Genomic DNA, 20,681 nt, shown 5'->3' on the forward strand with positions numbered 1-20,681 from the left:
CGGTTTGTTTTAGCTTAGGGATTTAGATTCTATCGTGCTGATAACGTATTGTGAAACTAGAGAATAAAATCTATGTTTCTGTCTTATTCATAAACATAAGGAACCCTTTATATGTAGAGAATTACACCGTCATAGAATAATGGAAAGAGTAAAGAAAGGAAATACAAATATGGAAAGAGTACAAATCATAGTCTAATAAGGAAAAAGCAAGATGCCGATTATCTCTCTCTCTCCTCACGGTCGACTCTTTCTCTCTCTAGCATTGGGCCGGTTATGAACCGGGCTGGTTATGGACATCCACAATATGATTTATAACAGATTAAAGTTTCCTTTTATTTTCATAGAACAACACAAAGAAGGAAAACTGCATAACAGAGGTTCCGTCCAGAGCATAGGCAAACAAACCATCACTTTAAAATTCCCAAATTTAAACGTAATTTAGAGGACAATCAGCATTAACAAAAAAAAGCATTTTAAATGGCACAACTTTTAAAATCTTTCATGGAGCATACAAATACATTGAGCCGACACTGATGATGGAGCGGAAGAGACTTTTCAGCCACTATTTTCACCCAACTTGAATAAGCAGAGATAAATGTAGGAATGTCAGCTCATCAAGTAGGCAAATCGAATATGACACAGAGTTTTTCGGGCTCTCCAATGTCTCCAAGTCTATCATTCAAACTTATGGCATACTTGGGATTCTACAAAGAAAAGATCGATAAGAAGTACTAATTTATAATTGATGTCTAAGTTTGACATGAATTAAACAAAACCGATAAGAAGTACTAATTTGCAACGCTTAAAAAGATTGACAATATGATATTAAAGAATAAATTTATATAATTAGATATAAGGATGTATTTACAAGAGAGAAAAGCATTAATTAGTTAAATAAAAGAAAAATTTCACATATGAATATAATTTACCAAAACTGACGATTTGATATTTATAGTGAACTTTTATTTTATTTAGAAAATATTTGTCAAATGAAAATTACCTGAGGGATTGAAGGACGAATTACGGAAGTATTTATAACATAGTCCTTGCTAGGTTCAAGTGGGCATACACCAGTATTACAGATGAGGGAGCTGGATTGAAGAATATTCATATTTTCAAACATAAGGGACACGTCTAGAGTTGCCGCAAGGCTGGGGCTTTTAACTATATACGTATAAGATACACATATAATTTTACTAGAAAATATTGTAAAAAAAAAAAAAAGATAACAGTTACAAAAAAAAAGACACAATCAAGAATTATTTGAAGCTTGAAGATTGTACTTGTACTACTTGTCGAAAACGATAGTGAGATTTCAAATATCTGGTCACTAGGCTCAACCTCCAGAGCGGTGACCGTACCGAAATCGTATCCAACATCTACAAAAAGTCGTGGAGGTTAATTGTGGAAGGTTAATACGCGCAGCTTTAAGAAATTGGATCTATATAAGAGTTCATTGTGAACTAGGGTGAACATCTGATGAATTTTATTCTTTAATTAAGTTGCAGTATATATTATTTTATATAACTTTGAGAACTAGATATAGATAAAAATGACATGTCATATATTACTATTTCTTGTGTACTGTACAGCTCATTTGAGAAGGGATTATCGGCGGTATACCTGGATTTTAAATCAACTTTGGCAGAGTATAGAGGCATAGTTTCGTTTATCAAGATTAACAACAAGATTCTACAAATTTTAGCAAAAAGAAAAAAAAAGATTCTAACACAAAAAAATCAAGCACTTAACATTTCTTATAAGTCGATAAGAGTATGCAAATATGAGATAGGAAATTTTTTTTTTTGAAAAAGGGCTGAGATAGTAAAACTTCATAAAAATACACCAGCAATTTATTTATTATTCTCAATATACATGAATCCTAAAAAGTACATAAATAATATTCTCTTCCATTTATCACACATATTTTCAATTTATGATGATGCAAGCTATTTTTAAATCTACCTTATTAGAACAGGAAAATTGAAAAAATATATTTTTAAAGAAAATATCCAAAAAATTAATTCATGTATTTTGACTTGGTAAAAAGTTCATGGTATTCCTATGGTTAAACATCGTTTGGATCCAAAACACACTCCACATAGGACGGAAGTGACTAGCGAACGAGTGGTATAACTCCGCTCGCTTCATATTAACACAAAAACTAAAAATAGTAACAAAGTGATACTTACTGTTGCAATAAACGAAGTCGACGGCACGCGTAAAAGGTAAAAAGAAGAGCGATGCAAGGAGAAGAAGCAGAGGCTGGACGTGAGACATCCCCTCGGATTAGAGCTCGTTTGATTTCCAAATAGAAGAAAACACTTTTCAGTTTGGTTTATAAGAAAAGTCTGTAATACACGTCGTGCCTTCATCAATGTCCACTATTTTATAGTTCTATAGATTATTATCACATATATCCCGAATCAAGTGGATCGAATCAAATTGATTAATGCCAATATATTAGTCACCTGCATTATACGCGAGATTCTTAAACTATGAGTTTCAATGTTTCATTGAACGTGCCTTTTTCCTTTTTAATTGTTTCTAACGTTGGCCAAAAACTTGTTTTCTATTAAATTAATTACAAACAGTTGTTCAAATCTCTAAAATATTTTTTGATAAGTTAATTTTCTAGCGCCCACATTAGTTCTTAATATTGTTAATTACATATATATTCTTAATAAATTAACAATATTACATAATTATTTTATTAAAATTGATTTTTCTTTTTAAGTATTTATATTAATTAGAAGTTTCCTTTTAAATTTTTTGAATAAAATATATATTAAAAAGGAAACATATATAAACTTTAAAAAATAATTTTAAATAAGAAAATATATTTATATAAAATGTGATTTCACAAAAAGGAAAGTTAAGAAAAATAATCTTGATTAAGAAATATAGCATTTCCATTAGAACATAATCTTAAGCAACATAAATATATTTTCAAAGTAATAAGATATGTTCCTTGTATCTATCTATTTTCTGATATAATTACATAAAATATGTTAAATAACATTAACCAAGATAGCTTTAGTTGAATAATAATAATAATAATAATTTATAATTAGTATTATTGAGATTTTTCATTCATTTTTATATAAGCTTTAGTGACTAAAATATTTTATAATTACAATTGTTTTTAAAAAATATTACTTATATAACATGTTTTCTCAAAAAAAAATCACAAAATGAATTGGTATTTAGTTTTAAAACGTTATATATATATATATATATATATATATATATTAAAACTGATTTACCAAAAGCATGTTATGTTTAAGATGATTTAATATAATTTTCATTTTATATTTTATAAATATAAGGTATAATATTAATTAGAGTTTACAAATTATTTTAATTACTGTAAATATCAATATGTAAATATCAATATGTGTTCATGTGCTTTCAAAATTGTATTAGTTATTTTATTTGTACAACTGTTTACTGGTCATCTCTTTATTTTTGCTAATATTTTTGGAAAATCAACATGTATCCAGTTATTATAAATATTTTAAAATATACTTACACTTATAAAATAAATAAAAACTGAACTAATTTGATAAATAAAGCAAATCCGATTTTAAAATTATTACCAAATTTGCGATAAAACTAGAATTATCCCCGAAAATAGTCAGATTTTTATTTATTTGGAACAAAAAATATTTCATTTTTGAATTTAGAGAAGTTAATGCTATCTAATATATCCAAGTTATAATCAAACCAACTAGATATTACATATTCAAAAACACATCCATAAAAATAACATAATATTATTAATAGAAGTTATACATATAAATTAGAAATTGAGTTAAAACTGATAACAAATCATTAATCATCTATTATAATATATTTACATTAGAAATATTTATATATGTGCATGAGCACGGGAGGATCATCTATTATAACAAATCATTACTATAAAACTAACATTGCATTTTACTATATTATCAAGCATTTTAGCGGTTAGGATATGTAAAGAACACATGAATCATGAAATCATGACGAGAGCACATTATGTATTTTAAAAAAGAGGGAATTTTATTTTTACCTTATTTTTAGTGTCATTATTCATATTTATTTTCTAGAAGGACATTTTCAAAAATACCTAAATATGAGGTTTCATTAAAAAGAAAAAGACAATTATGTCATTGCTTTATAGATATATATATATATAAATAATTATTTCAGAAAATAATAAGAAATAATTTTTTTTGAATTATACATTTTTAAATTCAATTTTTATAATTTTTTTTTATTTTTTCAAATTTGTTTTTATAGTATTTGAATTATACATTTTCAAATTCGAACTTGGTACAAATTTTAATCTCTTCTTTTTTTCAAAAAAAGAATTTTAAAATTCAAAAATTCTTTTGAAACATAAAAAAAAATTATTTTACATTTTAGGTATTTATTTATTAAAATCTTAAATCTCATCCTTCAAATTTTCAACCTCTACGCTCTAAACTAGATTAGTTAATCTTAATGTTATAAGTGTATGTTTACCTTTTTAAAACTTAAGGTAAATGTGGTTAAAATAAAAATAGTACTAAAAATGTGGTACTCTAATCAATTTATCTAAAATGGTACCAAAAATGTGGTACTCTAATCAATTCATCTTTTAAAAATTGGTTTTTGTCTCAAAGTTTCTAGTTTGCTACTCTCGTGCTAGACCTTTACACGAGTGCAGGTATGAAACAGGAAAATATAATGCACCAGGGCCAACCTACGCGTATGCATTTCCTTGGTTATACAACTAAAATCTTATAGAACGCCTGAACTTTTGTTTTAGTTATTCATCAGCTGAAAGCTATACATTTAATGCGCATTCTTGAAACATAAAATGCAGCGATTTACTAATGGTTTTGTTCTTTTAGCCGATGCTGTTGATGTGGTTTGTGGATCAATTTATATTTATACTCTTAAGGTATGCTATGTATCTAGGATCCGACAAACTTAAACCGGGATTATGATCCGATTTTCAGTCAATTCTCCGGTTATTGTGTGAATAAGAAGTCGTGGTGTAAGGCCAACCAAGTCGTGTATCAACTAGCTTGGTCCATTCCAACTTGTGTCTTGTTCAAACAATTCAAAATGTTTTCAAGCTGAGTTTCTTCCCAGGTAAAGTCAAATCTCAAGAAAAATCCTACGAGACTAGAATTGCATTTTACATAACCCCAACTTTGAAGTTCATTTGAGTTTAACATGTTGCGTTTACCATTTAAAATATCATAACGTGTTTCGTTAACTTTTTTTAACGCAACCATGTATGAATGTGGATGGATATTTACTTGGAACTTCAATTTGACAGTTTGCATTTGTCAGGCTCTGAAATTTTAGAGACTATATATAATTCAATAAATTTTGTTTTTAACTTATGTTTATGTACATTATCTTTTCATATTTTGAGAGTTTATGTCAATCTTTCACTTATCTAGGTCAATGACCAACATCATGCATGTGTATTAGCTTTTTGTTGTTGTTTTGCTAAGAAAGTAAAAATTGAAAGTTGAGGTTTTACTAACAAAATATAAGATTTCTAAGTTTGATTCCACTGCAAAAAAGTGAAAACATGGAAGTAAATGTAAGAAATATAAGATATTGTCTCTTTTCATACGCATGGTAACAAACATTACAATCTTGAAGAACACGAACGAGAGATTAAGCTGAGAGCGTTGATAAATCAAATCTTTTGAAAATTGTGATTGATTTGCTACATATATATTTTCTTCAACTATAGTCAGCAACCAACGCTGCAGTAGACCTTACAATCTAAATGGTACAGATCAATAAATAAATAAAGTGTCGACCGCATAGTTGTAAAGTGGGTGTACTGTGTACATGACCTAACCAAAATATCAAAGCAATCTAAACCGAAATCAAAACTCGGTTTAGAGTGAAGCAGCTCGGACCAGGTCTTGTAACCCCATGTGGACTTGGACAAACCGTGTCTTAGTGAATTTTCTATTACGATATCCTACACTTTGGTTCAAAATGTTGAAAACCATTTCTTTTTGTAGCACAGTCAAAGTCAAAGTTCTTATGTGTGTCTACATAAACATAAGATAGTGCGACGAAGCTTGCACAAGTCAAACCATGAGACATCTCAAGTACCCTATATATAAGAGTCATTATCGAATTAACAACACATACAAACCAAAAAGACCCTACACTTGCTAACCAATAGAAAGCTCAATTTTGTTTTATTTGGTCTCCCATCCAAGAAATAGAAAAAAAAAATTAAGTATCATGAAGAGACAACTAGTGCTCGTAATTATCTTAGTTGTTATTTTCCTTGTTGTCTTGGACGTTACGCAAGTTGAAGCCATGAGGCCTTTCCCGGAGGCTGTCGATGAGATCAAACTACTGTTTCAAGCGCTTCAACGAGGTCCGGTCAGCGGCTCTGGTCCGAACGGTTGCACCAATATTCCCGGCGGTTCAGGGGAGTGCCACAACGGCTAAAGCTGCCATACAAATCTCCTTCGCCTTCATCATTATTTGATTCTTTTTTTTTCTTTCACATTTATGTGTTCCGTACATAATTACATACACGTAACTATAAGATAGCTTTAGACTTGGTCTCATAACATCTTGAATTGTAATCTACGGAAGCTTAACTAGAAGCTACAATTTTAGAAACATATGTAACAATCAAAAAGTTTTTTGTTTAATAAAAGGAAACTTTATTGGACTTTTCAGCTTTGAAAGGTAGACAATACAGTGAATAGTTCAAGTTATTTGACATATATGATTATTTATTGATTCGGCTGTGTTTACTAATAGTCCTGTACTCCTGTTACTAATCGTACTCTTGTCAAATGTAAAAAAGCTAGAAAGAGAACGTGTTAGGCGTGTTTACCTGTGTGAAACTGCTCTATGTTCTGTAGCCAAGCATCAAATGCTTGTAGTAACGATCCCGAATGATTCTCTGCCACCAATATTTGGTTGAGCTCCAATAACTCAGCTGCATTCGCTCTTGGATAAGCCTGTAATGTAAATCACGCATGTGTGTATGAGGAGATTTCAAAGAGAAGGTACATAGGAGAAGCGAAGAAGTTTCCTCACCATCTAACAAGGCATCTTTTAATGCCTTGTGATATAGGACGGAAGAAAGACGGATCTCTCTGAGTATATAGTATCCCAACCTAGACCAGACTCAACCCTATTTAGTAAAAATGGGTTTTGGTACTAGTCTCTACAGATCAAGAGACGATAGAACTTTTACCTCGACCAATGGCATAGCAGAAGGGTCTTCAAAGATCTCAAGGCTCTATAATCACCCAAATAATTTACCTGTAGAACCATTGATGCTTATAAATTATAGTAATCATTCAGTTGATTTTTCATAAGGTAAAAAAAAAAAAACTTTGGGTCATATTACCGCGCATTCTGTATTGAGTAGAGCTTGGACAAAGTCCATCAGCTGAATCATAGCCCACTCGGAGCAGAGAGTAGGATCCTCACTAAGCGAGGATACCTCCATGAAGCACCAAAGCGTAATTTTTCATCCGGAATGCTTCCCTTTCGTACATCAGAGGCATACCATTGAAGCCGCAACAAAGCTTTTTCCGTTGCAGGATTAACTACAGCAACCTGTACAAGAAAGGAACGAATAACATTGTAACATATTAAACATAACTTTCATCATGTGTACAAAGGAGTCTTTGCAAGCAGCTAGCTGCAATTATAATCAGTTTAAGCAAAGCTTACTTGTAAATATGCCAAGTATGCATCCACAATATCTTCAAATGTACCTGCTTTGTTCCCCATCAAACTGAAGAAACAACAAAAAACACACAAAGGCAAAACGAACAAGATAGATAGAACCAGAGAAAATGCAAAATAAGAGGGCTGCTACCTTTGATAATGATTACTTTGCTTAAGCGCATAAAGCTCAGATAGATGCCGAGAATTGGCTCCAAGAACATCAGCAATGGTAGTCCACTACAATTACAGCACTATATTAGAACTCTAGTTGAAGAGTGTCCATGTATTAATGTATAGTTTGGTTAAGTGTGTACCACCGGTCTAGGTTAATCTGATTTAAGCAGCCTTGGTTTAATTAGATACATGTGTTTTTTATCACGTGAGTTGAGCTGTGTTAAACGACGTTGTATAAGTCGTTAGAGCTCAAGATAACTCAGCGAGTTCTAGAGCTTGAGAGAGATATAGAACAAGATCGAGAGAGAAAGAGTTTCTAGAGTACCTCCCACATTATATCCAGATGTAAGGAAGTTCCTTTTGATCTTTTTGACCGAATATCTTTTGATCCTGCCTTCATCTCTCCATCTTGTTGCTCCCCCATCTTCAACACCGCTCAACCCTAATTTATTATTTATCTATCTCTATCTCCCTCTCTCTCTATATATATATATATCAAACAAGTAATAAAAAGAGAATAATCTCAAAATCTAAGGTGTCCACCTAGAATTATTAATTCCAACCAATGATAGAGCTTCATCTCTTCACGTCATTGTTTCTTCTGTCGAAATGAAAACCAGTGGGCTTCTTCGTGTAGTGTCCCAAAGAAATAAGCTTCGATCAAGCGGCTATGACTTTTCCACTTCGTCTTCTCCGTTTCATCTTCATGAAATCTCCATTATCCCGACCCATCTCTGTACAATCAATTGTATTCATTACTCTCCACTTTTTGAGTTCGTTTTGCATCCCTTTGTTACACCATCTTTATAAAACCCTCTGGCTATACTTTTATCCACCCAGAAACGCTAACCTCCATTGAAGAAGCTGAAGCTATGGCGATGAAACCCAACGGGGATTTTCCCTTCTTCACCGGAAACTCTCCCGTCGCTTTGTATTACTGCAATCGGTGCCGGAATGGTCGTCTACTAGATCGCAAGATGAGACCTTCAACGATTTGGAGCTGGAGCTCGATGGTGACAGCGGAGATGACATGGAAATAACGGATAGTGAGATTCTTCTTTCCTTTCGTGTCCTGAAACATTTTCAAAGAAGAAACCACTCTTAAAGCTTGGTTTTTGGAATTTCGGATCCTCAAGGTAATTGATTTGTCAGCCAAATGGATTTCATAGCTTCCAATGAATAGTTATTCTTAACATGAATTTATGGATGTCAATTGTGAAGAGGCTCTGTTTATTCAGTTTGCTTACTTACTTCTCTAACAGGTTGAGCAAGGCTCAGTGGGCATCCTACTGTGTTCTCACTTCTCAGTGCACCACTGCTTAGTTAAATTCAAAGTTTTCTCCTAACACTTTTCCTCTCTTCTTTTATTGACTGCTATCAACAGGGGATTAATTAAATCTTTTCAATTGTTCCATGGTTAGTCTCTACTGATTTTCCACTACATAGTCTCATATTGAATATTACATTTGATGTTCTGATCGCGTACTTCAGACATTAGCTTCTATATCCACCTTAGCATCCTAAGAGTTGTGAAGTTTCTTCTACATCTACACCAATTCATGTGATTATTTGTCGTTGTTTGTAGGTTATGGCTCTTTCAAGTGATTTCGACCGGAGTGTATACATAGGTGAGATTATTAGGACTTCTCCCTCAAAATACTCAAATTAATCTAGCCCTGTCTTTTTTTTCTCTTTTTTTTTTGTAAAGTACTGATATATTTTGTTATTCATAGCAGTAGAATATGATTAGTCCATCGTAAAACTTGGCTTCATTGAGATCATAAGGGGTATGCTTTTCAATTTTTCAGGCTATTATAATAAGAGGCCTTCAGGGAATATAAAAGTACAGAACTTATCTATGTATGTTTTTGGGATGGCTTTTAGTGTTGTTGCTATAGTGATCCAAGATTTCGATGCCATCGCAAATAAGTTAAGATAAAACTCATCTTCGTATTTGTATCCATATTTAGTAACCAATTTCCTCAAGCTTCATGTAAATTAATTCAAGAAACTGTCACTTATTTATAGTGTTGGTATCAGAGAGCTCATTATTATCGGGTTGCTGAATTATTATCCCGCTATGTCGCATCTGCTCAGGTATTAGAGGGGTCGGTTTATCATTTTCAGGAGATTCTTCCATGGGTACTCATTCATCAAAGTACTGATGATTCTTAACCACACTTTCAAGTAAAAGATGCTTCTGAGGCCAAATTCTTCTCTTAACTCTTAATCTCAGTTTATGTGTAGTTAACACATTAAAACATTACTCCCATGTTTGTTTCGCAGTGGTATTGTTGTGTCCATGGTGATGGAATATGCAGAGAATATTGTAAAGGTAATAAACTGGCAAATGCATATTCAATTCACCAGCATATTCCCCTAAGTAGTCACCTTTGTATATGGGGTTTAACCTTTATCAATATGTATGTAGGTTTATTTGACAACAGTGGCACTGCTTCTCACTGCAGTTGTCTCTGTATACTTATTCAATTTTCATGTTTCATTAGCCTTCTTCCTGGGTTCAAGTAAGTTAACCGCATTTGCCTTTCTCATTACAATCCATCTAACATTTTCACATAAAGTAGCCTAACATATGAGCTGATGTTTACTGTGTTCGCACTTTGAGGGAGATTTGAAATGGTCTATTGGAATCTTTTAAGATGAATGTATATATTGTTATATAAACCTTTTTTTGTTAAACTATTGATATGTAAAGCAAAACAGATGAGTTTGCGTATGAGACAGAGAGAGAGAATCTCTACTTAAAACATATTCTATGGAGTATCATCAAAGGTCTGCACTAATACCAGTCAATTTTGATGGTTGAGAACGCCATTTTTGGGTTTACATGAATTCACGGCTTTTAAAATAAAACGTATATTCCAAATTTCTTGAAGAATGAATCAACTTCACTTTCATAATTTTAAAATTTGTCAATTATTTTTTAAGTAAATAAAACAACGATATTTTTATACAGCACAATCTGAGCGTGTGATGTTGGGCAGTGATCCTGATTCTCTCATTGTTAAATACACCAGCTAATTCTTTGTGTATGCGGCTTAAAATTTTGACTATACAATAATACATTTTCACATCTTGAAATTGAGCGAAAAAGCAATTTTAAAGCATGAACGGGATTGTCCGTGAAATAGCAAAAAGTGTGCTGAGAGATGGAAGGTTTCAATCATACCTAGCTTTGCGTGGTCCTTCCTGGCTTCATGATCGGCTTGCAAGAGAAAGGAATTGAAGCGACTTATGACTCTTATTTAGAGTGATGTTTGCTTTATTTTTCAAATTTCCTACCTTGTGGTAGAAGGCATTGCCTTGGTTTCTTATGTCTTAAACTCTTTTGATTAATATCAATCCAGACGTTCAAAAAAAGCATGAACGGAAAGACATCTGCTCTGGTTCGATCAGGAGTCATGACTAAACATGGTTTTCCCTCATTCTGACCAATTCCTATACATAAATGGACAAAGCCATTTTCTGTTCTAAAATGTTTTTTAATTAGCCATTTTTCCAAACAGATATTTATAAGCTTTAAAACAAACTATAATTTACAGTAACACTATACTCCTTCAGTTTCAATTTACGTTGTGTTTTAAGATTTTTAATTTGTTTCATAATAAGTAATTTTCTCTATATTCTAGACAATATTTAATGTTGTTTGAAATTTGTGACCAACTACAAAATACTAAAAAAAAAAATTATTGGTTGAATTAATTTTATTTAATGATGTTTTTATGCAACCAAGATAAAATGTTGTATTTTTTAATCTATGAATATTAATCTTAAACATCAAATATAATGAAACAGAAAGAGTACTTTGCAAGTGACATGGAGAGTCGATATTTTGTGGGAAATTAAATTATGTATATTGTTTTTTAATTAGTTGAATTTTATATAAAATGACGGATATTTAAAGTAATAACTTTTTAATATTAGTGATTTTAGCTAAAACTAAGTTACATTTTGATATAGATGGAGTAATTTGTATACTAACTTTACACAGATATGAGGACAATATTTTAAAGTGGTCTCACCTTGAATTTCTCTCATTCTGTGCAGTTCTAACTGGAAGGAAATAAGGTAGGTCAATTAAGGGTGATGTAATGAAGACATACAGATGTTTTTCCAGTTATTAAACAAAATAGAATTAATTCACAACATCTAAATTATATCCAGCTCAAGACAACAGAGAAGAGTATCCATACCTTCTAATATTTTGATATCTCAATATATTAGAAACAGTCCAACCGTAAAAAAACTATAGATTGCAATTGGAAAAAGAAAACAAACAAAAATTAATCAAAGTCTTCTAAGGTATATGACCAGCATAAAGAATGGGTGGAGTCATATATCATGTTTGTCTTGACTAATCATGTAAAAAATATTGTGTAATCAATATTAAGGGAAGAAGAAAGAAATGGAAGGCAAAAGCATAAGTTTTGAAAATATGAGTCATCATTGATAATTAGAGCATCTCCAACTCAACTCTTTAATTCACTCTAAAATAAAATTTAGAATAATAAATATTTCACCTCCATTTAATTTTTAATTCCGTAATGGAATTAAAATGAATTTACTCTATAACTGGAATAATACTTTTATTATTTTTTGTTTATTACTTTATTTTTACTCCAAAAATGGATTAGAGTTAAAGTGAATATCATTTCATTTTAGAGTTACTCTGTATTGAAGAAAATAGAAAATTTTACATTGGAAATGCTCTTAGTACAAAAAAAAAACAATAAAATGACATCATGAAAGAGTAAAATTACATCATATATACAGACGACAACAACAATCAACTTCTTTGCAAGTAAATTTACATATATAGACTCAAGAAATATAACAATATGTCATCAAATTATATTGTATATATATATATATATATTTGTGATTTACTTTCAGCCACATGAATATTTTCATGATACTTTGTTCTTTATACCAAAACAGTAAACAAATTCATCAATAGCACATACACAACTAAAAAAATATCGGATCCTTCATAGAATAACAACAAAAGATAGAATGATGGTAAAAAAAATAGAAATAACAATTATATGCAATTAAAGAATAAGAAAAATAAAGAAACAATGCAAAATAAAACAAAAAATATACACACAGAGCAAAACTTAGTAATATAAGTTCATAATATAATTTTCTAAAAGTGTGTTCCAATAAAATATATACACAAAAAGCAAGATTTAGTAAAATACATTCATAATATAATTTCCATAATTTATAGTATTCAGTTATACTAAAAAGTATTTTATTAGTTAATTGTGTTACTATTTTTTGTTAGTTATAATAGAAATATATTTGACAATAATATTATTTTCATGCTATAATGATGAAAATTGTAAAACTAAACTTATCCATAAATACCAATGGTTTACATATAAAGTAATAAAAATATTCACTCCAAACTGGTAACACAAAAAATTATTTTAAATTTAAAATATTAGTTAAATAAAATTAAAAATGTGAAAATTTTCATATAAATAAAAAATGATAAATATAACAAAACTAAATATATTATCCGCGCGTAGCACGGAAAAAGGATCTAGTATGTACTAAAAGTTTTCCCGACACAAAGCCACCTCCATTTCACAAAGATAGATTTTTTTAGTATTTTCACACTTAATAAAATACACCTTAAATCACTATAACCAATAGTAATTCAATAAAGTCAATTAATTTTATTGAAATTTACAATTTTTTTTAGAGAAAGCACAAAACATCTATCTTTGTAAAACAATTTTTTTTCTAAAACATCTATCTTAGTGAAACGGAGGGAGTATGTCATAACTATATTACAGTTTTGTAAATAATTTTTTTTTATATTTTTAATATAATGTCTCCTATTTCTAAAGTTAGAAACTAAACCCTTTTTTTATGCAATAGAAAAAAGCCAGATGATCTCTATTGAGACATTTGTGTCAGGATGATCTATTGCCCTTAGGTTGTACATCGTTGTTCTTTTACAAGTCACGCTGGTCTCATATGTCTCTCATCCCCAAGCTGATTTGGGAGCTGAATCTTCTGTGAAATCACTTAATTATTGATCCTATTGTCATCACATCTCGATTTGGGGATTAATCATGCTTCGTTTTATAATCTCTTTTGTCATCAGTGTAGCTTCTTGGTATTTAAAATTGCAAGAAAATCAATAGAGTTGATACAATATTAATAAAGATCTCTGAAAGAGAATCATCTTCTCAATTCATGTGTTCTGTTAGTTTTCTCATCAGTGTACCTAAGTTATTTGTTTTGTGTTTCATAATTCTGTATGTATTCGGATCTAATTACTAAACTGAAGTTGTTAAAAAAAAAAGAGTGAGAAGTACTAAATTAAAAAATAAAATATCTTTTTGGAAATAAATTTCTTTTCCAAAAAAAAAAACGAAAGAGAGTCATATAACCGTTTATATAGAAAGCTAAGAATCATTCCAAGCTTAATATATAACCAAGTAAGACAAGAACAAATGTTGCTTGCGCGCCCAACCTTAATGTCCCCGCTTGGGTCACAAGCTCTTGCTACGAAGCTCGACACCCAAAGTACGTTTCTGTGCTCTATATAAACAAAGCCAACAACCGAAGAAATGTAGGAGGAAATAAAGTTTAGAATTTCCTCGCATTCAAATTACACCACAAGACACACACTTTCTTTTGTCAAAAATATTCTTATAACCCTAAATTTAAGAGAATCTATCTCCTCTTTTTATTTGATTTTATTATTTTTCTTATTCTACTTTATGTATTTATTTACTTTTATCTCAAGTTCTAAAATATATTAAACAAAAATAATTGTCATAATAAACTATATACAAAATTCTCTATCTTTTAAGATCCATGTTCATATATATATTATATATATTAATGTGTAAACAAAATGTGGACGTGGACACCAAAACGTGGATAACAGAATTATAAATTAGTTGTGGACATGAACATCTTAACAGAATTATAAACTAGTTGTGGAAATGAACAATATTCCTTCGATTCCATTCATCATCTCGGAATCTAAATTCAACTCTAATCAAAATTACATTTATCCATATCATGACAAATCGCAAATTCCTTAGATCAGAAATCTATGACATGCAAGATCTATTACTCTCCGACAAAAGGTAAACGCTTCTTCGATTTTTCTCTCCGCTCATACTCACAATATCATCTATTTCTCATTTTGATTGAAGTTTAATTGCAGATAATTTATCAATTGAGCTGAAGAAGCCAAGTGTTTGTATTGGAGATAATAGAGTCCTTGTCCACGTTTTATGGTATAATTTGAGTAACATGAATCCACGTCCACGTATTGTTGTATAGTTTTATGGAATCAAAACAGAGAGTTTGTCCACGTTATCTATTATAAACACATTAACATCACCCAACCACAAATCACCAGTCCACAAATCACCCAACCACGCATCACCTGTCCACAAATTACCCATCCACAAGTGTTTTTTTCATTAAAGGTAAAATTGTCCACAATCTGTTGCTGGTTCACAACAAAGTGTGTCACAAGTAAAAAGTGTCTCTACGTATAGTATAATAGAAAGGAAAAAAATATCCAACTCTAAAGTTTATGAACTACTTTTTTATATGGGATAAATCCTCATTTTAAGGCCCAAATTTAGAAAATAATAACTAAAGGTCTTGTGTTCAGAGGCCCATGAGACTAAAAAGAGTTGTAAACATGGTCGAGGAGAGAGATTTGAGAAAAGCCAATGGAAGAGGAAGAGGAAGAGGAAGAAGAATAAGCTAAACCTCTCTCTCTCTCTGTTAATGGCGCTTTCAGGAAATTTGCAGCTTACTTCTAATTACATTCCTGGTACGTTCTCTCTTTTTTTCGAAGTTGGGTCTTTCTTCGTTTTTCTCGGATAGTTTTGTTTCGTAAGTGGGTTTATGCTTATTTCACTGGAGAAAAGTTCTGTTCTTGGAATTAAAATTCGAAAATTTGTTTCTGGATAAGCTTTTTTTTATGTCGACGACTTGTTGGATGAAATGACTGTGTTAAGGTTGTAACTAGTAGACGCTGGTTACTTCGAAAGAAATTGCATTTGTTATCAAGTTCAATTCAAAAGTAAAGAAATATTGCGTTTCTTTATATGGTACTCTGATGAATCAATGTGTTTATATATGCTAGAAGTTGGATCCTTTGCTAATTATGCTTGCTTGCTTTTAGTTGGTTACATTAGTTTGCTTCATCAACACATTACCAAGTAGTTAACATAAGGGTTCACGTTTTCAGCTTTACCATTTTACCAGATGAAGAGACTTTGTTACCTTATGTTTTGTGAAAGCTTTCAGTTCGATTGTAAAAATAATGGATTATACTCTCCTTACTTTGTATAGTGTTGGCTTTTGGTAGACACAGGTTATGGAGTTTCAGACAGCAGGAGCGTCTCTAACTCTGTTGTGTCTAGAAGAACACTTGCTGTATTACCTTACTCTTCATGTCTGGTTCACATCGAGAATCGAAGATATCTAAAGTCTGCCACTAAGAAAATTTCATTTGTGTGCCGAGCAAGTTCTTCTGACCATAGGAGAAACAATCCTGATTTCTCAAGAAACAATAGGAATGGTTTCAGAGGTAGGAACAGGCGGAACGAAGATAGAGACGGTTTAGACGGTGGTGGTGGTGGTCTTGAAGACTCTGAAATGCTGTCTTCCAAAAACGGTCCTGTGTTCTCTCTGTCCAGTTCCCCGAAGTTCCAGGCTACTTCATCACCTGGACCAAGAGAGAAAGAGATAGTGAATCTTTTCAGGAAAGTCCAAGCTCAGCTCCGAGCTCGAGCTGCTGCTAAGAAAGAAGATAAGAAGACTGAAGAAGCTTCTAAAGGGCAAGGAGGAAAAGAGACTGAGACTGTGGACTCTCTTCTTAAGTTACTGAGGAAGCACTCAGGAGAACAGAGCAAGAAGAACGTTAGCAACTTTGATTCTGAAAAGCAGCTACAAGGAGATGATGATGATGATGCTGAAAGACAGGTTCACAGTTCCAATAATTTTGATTCGCGAAACAGGGATCATAATGCAACACGTTTTACCAGGCCTGCCTCAAGCTTCAGACGCAATTCGCCTGTACCTAGACATAAACCTCAGTCTAGTTACTCGAGTGAGGCCATTTTTGATGAGGCGTCAAGTTACAGTGTGACTTGGACTCAGAAAAAGGATCAAGTAGTAGAACCTGAGCCTGAATATGAACCAGGACTTGCCCTTCTGGAATCAGAGCCAGAGCTAAAACCAGAGTCATTTTACGATGAGGAGGATGAAGATCATGATGTCCTTGTAGGTGAATTATCAAATGATGATGATGAGTCTGTCAATGCCGAGGAAGAAACTGAAAAAAATGAAGACTTGAGTGCACTGAAGTTGATAGAACTCAGAGCTATAGCAAAATCAAGGGGTCTTAAAGGGATTTCAAAGATGAAGAAAACAGAGCTGTTGAATTTGCTGTGTAGTAATAAAGCATGATGATAGCTATGAACAAGAACATTGTTTTAGTTTCTGATACAGCCAATGAATCTCCAAATATTTGTTTCATTCATAATTTGTGCATGATGATTAAAATTAGTTTTTTCTCCATTAGTTAAAGAGTTTTCCCTTTGGCTTCCAACAGCAAAGTTGTAATGTCCTTTGTGAGTTATGAAATTGAAGTCACTTTCTTCAGTATACAACACTGATGTATACTGGAAAAATGTAACTAGATATGCAGACAAGTATGTTGGATTCAAACTAGATATGAAGACCAGAGATGGCTTTGTGTGCGATTCACACTTATGGGTGTTGTTCTTCAAAAGAAGATTTCATAGTTAGGAGGTGTTATTGGTTTATATATTTTGATTGATTTAGAAATCCATATAGTATTTATAAATTCAAGTAAAATATGCAAATCCGGAAGTTTTCCCTCGGATTTGAGTCTTTGTATTTTTAACTAAAAAATCCAAACAAATCCATTATAAAATCAAATATATTAGTAAATCCGTACGATTGAATAACACTTGATTTGATACAGAATTTATGAATCATTAAATCAATAACACATGATTTTAATACAGATTTGAAAATCATAGAACCAATAACCCTAGATTTAGTTCGGATTTTCAAATCCATTAAAATACAACAACCAATAACCCCTACTTAATGTCTATGTTTCCTTGTTCAAATTGGAGTTTAAACTTTATTGGCAAACAAATGACCACTTTCGACCGTCTTTGAAGTGTAGGCCCAGTCTGTTTTTTTTTTTACAAATATTTAGAACATTGTAACATCAATAAAATAAATCATAAACGGTTAAGCAAGGAACCAAGCAGACGAGAGTGCTGGTGGTCGATACTCTTGGATGTGAACGATTCAAATAAAGGAAGTGCATAAATCAAAGTGTCCCATTATTCGGAGGGAAAGAAAACAAGTACAAGTACAAGTCTGTCAGAGACATTCTCAATGACATAAATGAAATAGCATTATTCTGAGGGAAACACAAAAGCAAGAAAGAAAAAAAAAAAAAGCTCAAGTCTTTCAAAGACATGAGATGAGACTACGATTTGATTACTAAACCTATATAGCTTATTCAATTGCAAATATTAAGTGCCATTATTCTGAGGAAAGACAAAAAAAGAAAAAAAAGATTTTACAAATCTTACAATGTCATGAGAGTTTCCACGTGATTGGAATAAGTAGAGGCGATCCGGAGAGGTTTGTCCCCCAAACCATTCCGGCGCCTGTATTGGTCATCCGCAACTCCATCAACCACGCTTCTTCTGAAGCTGTTTCCCTTAGGATCAAAATATATAATATGGAAGGGATTCACCAAAGCTAATAGTACATACATGATACATAAATATACATGATACAACTTGGATACATGGGTGAAAACCGACTTGATATGCATATGCCTAAATTGAACCCGAAAATAGGAGGAACCGACCTGAGTTATACGATTTTTACCCGAAAATATATTCAAAATACCCATAACCATTAAAACCCAAAAATTTGCGGTTTTTGATGAGTATTAGAAAAGATGACCCAAACTTACTCGGACTTGACATGATCTGACCCAAACCCAAACCAAAAAAAAATAAGTATCTAGTTTAAATATTTAAGAACCAGTGGAACAGGATCCAACAAGATCCGACTTGAGGACCGAATGTCCATACCTAGATGAGATTATGTATTTTTTTAGACAACAAATGTGGAATTGTGGTTTTGTTAGAAATATATAAAATCAAAGAAATAAAATAAAATATATAGTTTAGAGTGATGACTTGGTTTACTACATAATTGATTCAGATATTTAACTTGGTTAACTTTGGTTTATATTTTTATTAGAATTTTTTTTGTTGATTTGGTTCTAGATAACTCGTTATCCATCAATTTATTTATACCCAATTCTTTTATCAATTAAAACCCATGGTTTGGATTCAGATATTTAACTTGTTTAAATTTTGTATATAATTTTGTTATAATTTGGATGAAGAAAACTCATTATACATCAACTTATTTATACCCATTTTTTTATCAATTAAAATGGATTGAGTTTATCCTTTTTAACATCAGAAAATGTATCTTTAGTCACAAACGTGGAAATGTTTTAAGTACCAACAAGAAAGACACCAGTCTTTAGGTGAAAACAAAAACAAAAGTTCTAGCAGATATTGACCAATCTCGAGATGACTCCTCACACACTCCTTAGGTGCCCTTCTTTATCCGCTTCATGCGGATTTCATCCGATGGCTTGACCAAAGAGACTGCCGAGGGTCTGTCGCGGTCCTTGTAGACCTTAAGGCAGCTAGGGATATCATACATAACGACGAGAGAATCCTGTAACCAAACCAGAAAGGTTAAAATAATACAAACACAGGAAAGGAAATGAAACTATACCAAAAAGAAAAAAAAAACAATTTAACGCTCACTTACTCGGAGCTTTGACGGTTTGATGTCTGTAGTTACCAAGTGTTTGAATTCACCAGAGCGTAACTGATCCACAAGTATGTCTCTCTTCCTAGGGAGAAGGTCACCATCCATAGAACAAATATCATACTGGGAAGTCTTGAGTTTCAACGCAGCACAGGCATGTCTGACCTGTGGAAGGAGAGAAAGAGAATACACTTAAAAACAGAGACACATCGAGACAGAATTTAGAAACTTATTTCTTGCAAGAGACAACAAACAGAGAAGAGATGCCATTGCAAAAGATGACTGAATTGACGTTAGACTCCAGGAGTTCATGCAGTGACTTCATCTTGTCAACATCATTCTTCACATCAATTTGGTAATGTTCAACATGCTTCTAAAAGATCCAGAAAAAACAAAGTCAGTGCACGGATTTTGTTTGTTGTTTTAATTTTATTAAAAAAATAAAAAACAATAAATCATTTTGTTATAGGATTAAGATTTTTTTTTGTTTATGTAGTGTGAGATTTATTTTAGAATTAAGAGTTCATTTCCTCCACATAAGTTTCAAATAATATTTGTATATTAATAATCATGATGCATACGTAGTTGTTATCAACTTTGTACTTAGGACTATAAGTCTTGGAGTGGAGTGGTTATGAAGCCTTCCTCAGGTGATAACAACCTCGCCAAACGAGTAAAAAACACTCGCGGCACATCTCCTTAGAATTAAGAGTTCATTTCCCCCACATAAGTCCCGGAGTGGTTATAGAGCCTACCTCGGTGGTTGTTTCTAACAACTCTCTCAATGGTTTTGAAGGTTCAACGACAGTTCTAGTAAACTCATCTGTGGAGATGTTGGATTTGTCTTCCAACAGTTTCAAAGGAGCATTCAT

At 31.9% G+C, this 20,681-nt stretch overlaps 4 protein-coding genes and 1 long non-coding RNA gene across 7 annotated transcripts in view; 2 read left to right on the plus strand and 3 right to left on the minus strand.

Moving 5' to 3' along the window:
- Positions 1–17,473, plus strand: part of LOC106336214 (rho-N domain-containing protein 1, chloroplastic-like) — a 19,973-nt gene extending 2,500 nt beyond the window's left edge. Inside the window, exons 1-2 of one of the 3 annotated variants that reach the window (XM_013774974.1) lie at positions 15,607–15,724; positions 16,265–17,473. In XM_013774974.1, coding sequence (XP_013630428.1) covers positions 15,679–15,724; positions 16,265–17,367 — 1,149 coding nt within the window. In that variant the 5' untranslated portion in view covers positions 15,607–15,678 and the 3' untranslated portion in view covers positions 17,368–17,473. Of the gene's footprint in view, positions 1–15,606; positions 15,725–16,264 lie in introns of those variants that run through there. The other 2 variants (XM_013774975.1, XM_013774976.1) reach the window with 2 other exon arrangements.
- Positions 538–2,469, minus strand: LOC106336215. Its single transcript, XM_013774977.1, has 4 exons — positions 2,193–2,469; positions 1,284–1,379; positions 1,001–1,164; positions 538–704 (listed from the first exon to the last, which is right to left on the minus strand). Exons 1-4 carry the CDS (start codon positions 2,278–2,280, stop codon positions 615–617), a joined length of 438 nt encoding a protein of 145 aa, XP_013630431.1. The 5' UTR covers positions 2,281–2,469; the 3' UTR covers positions 538–614.
- On the plus strand, positions 6,181–6,633 carry LOC106336216. Its single transcript, XM_013774978.1, has one exon. It carries the CDS (start codon positions 6,253–6,255, stop codon positions 6,463–6,465), a length of 213 nt encoding a protein of 70 aa, XP_013630432.1. The 5' UTR covers positions 6,181–6,252; the 3' UTR covers positions 6,466–6,633.
- LOC106336217 lies at positions 7,227–7,897 on the minus strand. Its single transcript, XR_001268817.1, has 3 exons — positions 7,714–7,897; positions 7,385–7,596; positions 7,227–7,296 (listed from the first exon to the last, which is right to left on the minus strand). It is a non-coding gene; the product is annotated as an uncharacterized LOC106336217 (long non-coding RNA).
- Positions 17,474–19,581: 2,108 nt separating the features above from the next.
- LOC106329830 (ATP-dependent RNA helicase FAL1-like) lies at positions 19,582–20,681 on the minus strand. The gene is made up of 4 exons (XM_013768453.1): positions 20,565–20,681; positions 20,057–20,182; positions 19,810–19,974; positions 19,582–19,713 (listed from the first exon to the last, which is right to left on the minus strand). Exons 1-4 carry the CDS (start codon positions 20,679–20,681, stop codon positions 19,582–19,584), a joined length of 540 nt encoding a protein of 179 aa, XP_013623907.1.

The sequence above is a fragment of the Brassica oleracea genome, chromosome C3 (assembly GCF_000695525.1).
Source record: "Brassica oleracea var. oleracea cultivar TO1000 chromosome C3, BOL, whole genome shotgun sequence".
Taxonomy (NCBI): domain Eukaryota; kingdom Viridiplantae; phylum Streptophyta; class Magnoliopsida; order Brassicales; family Brassicaceae; genus Brassica; species Brassica oleracea.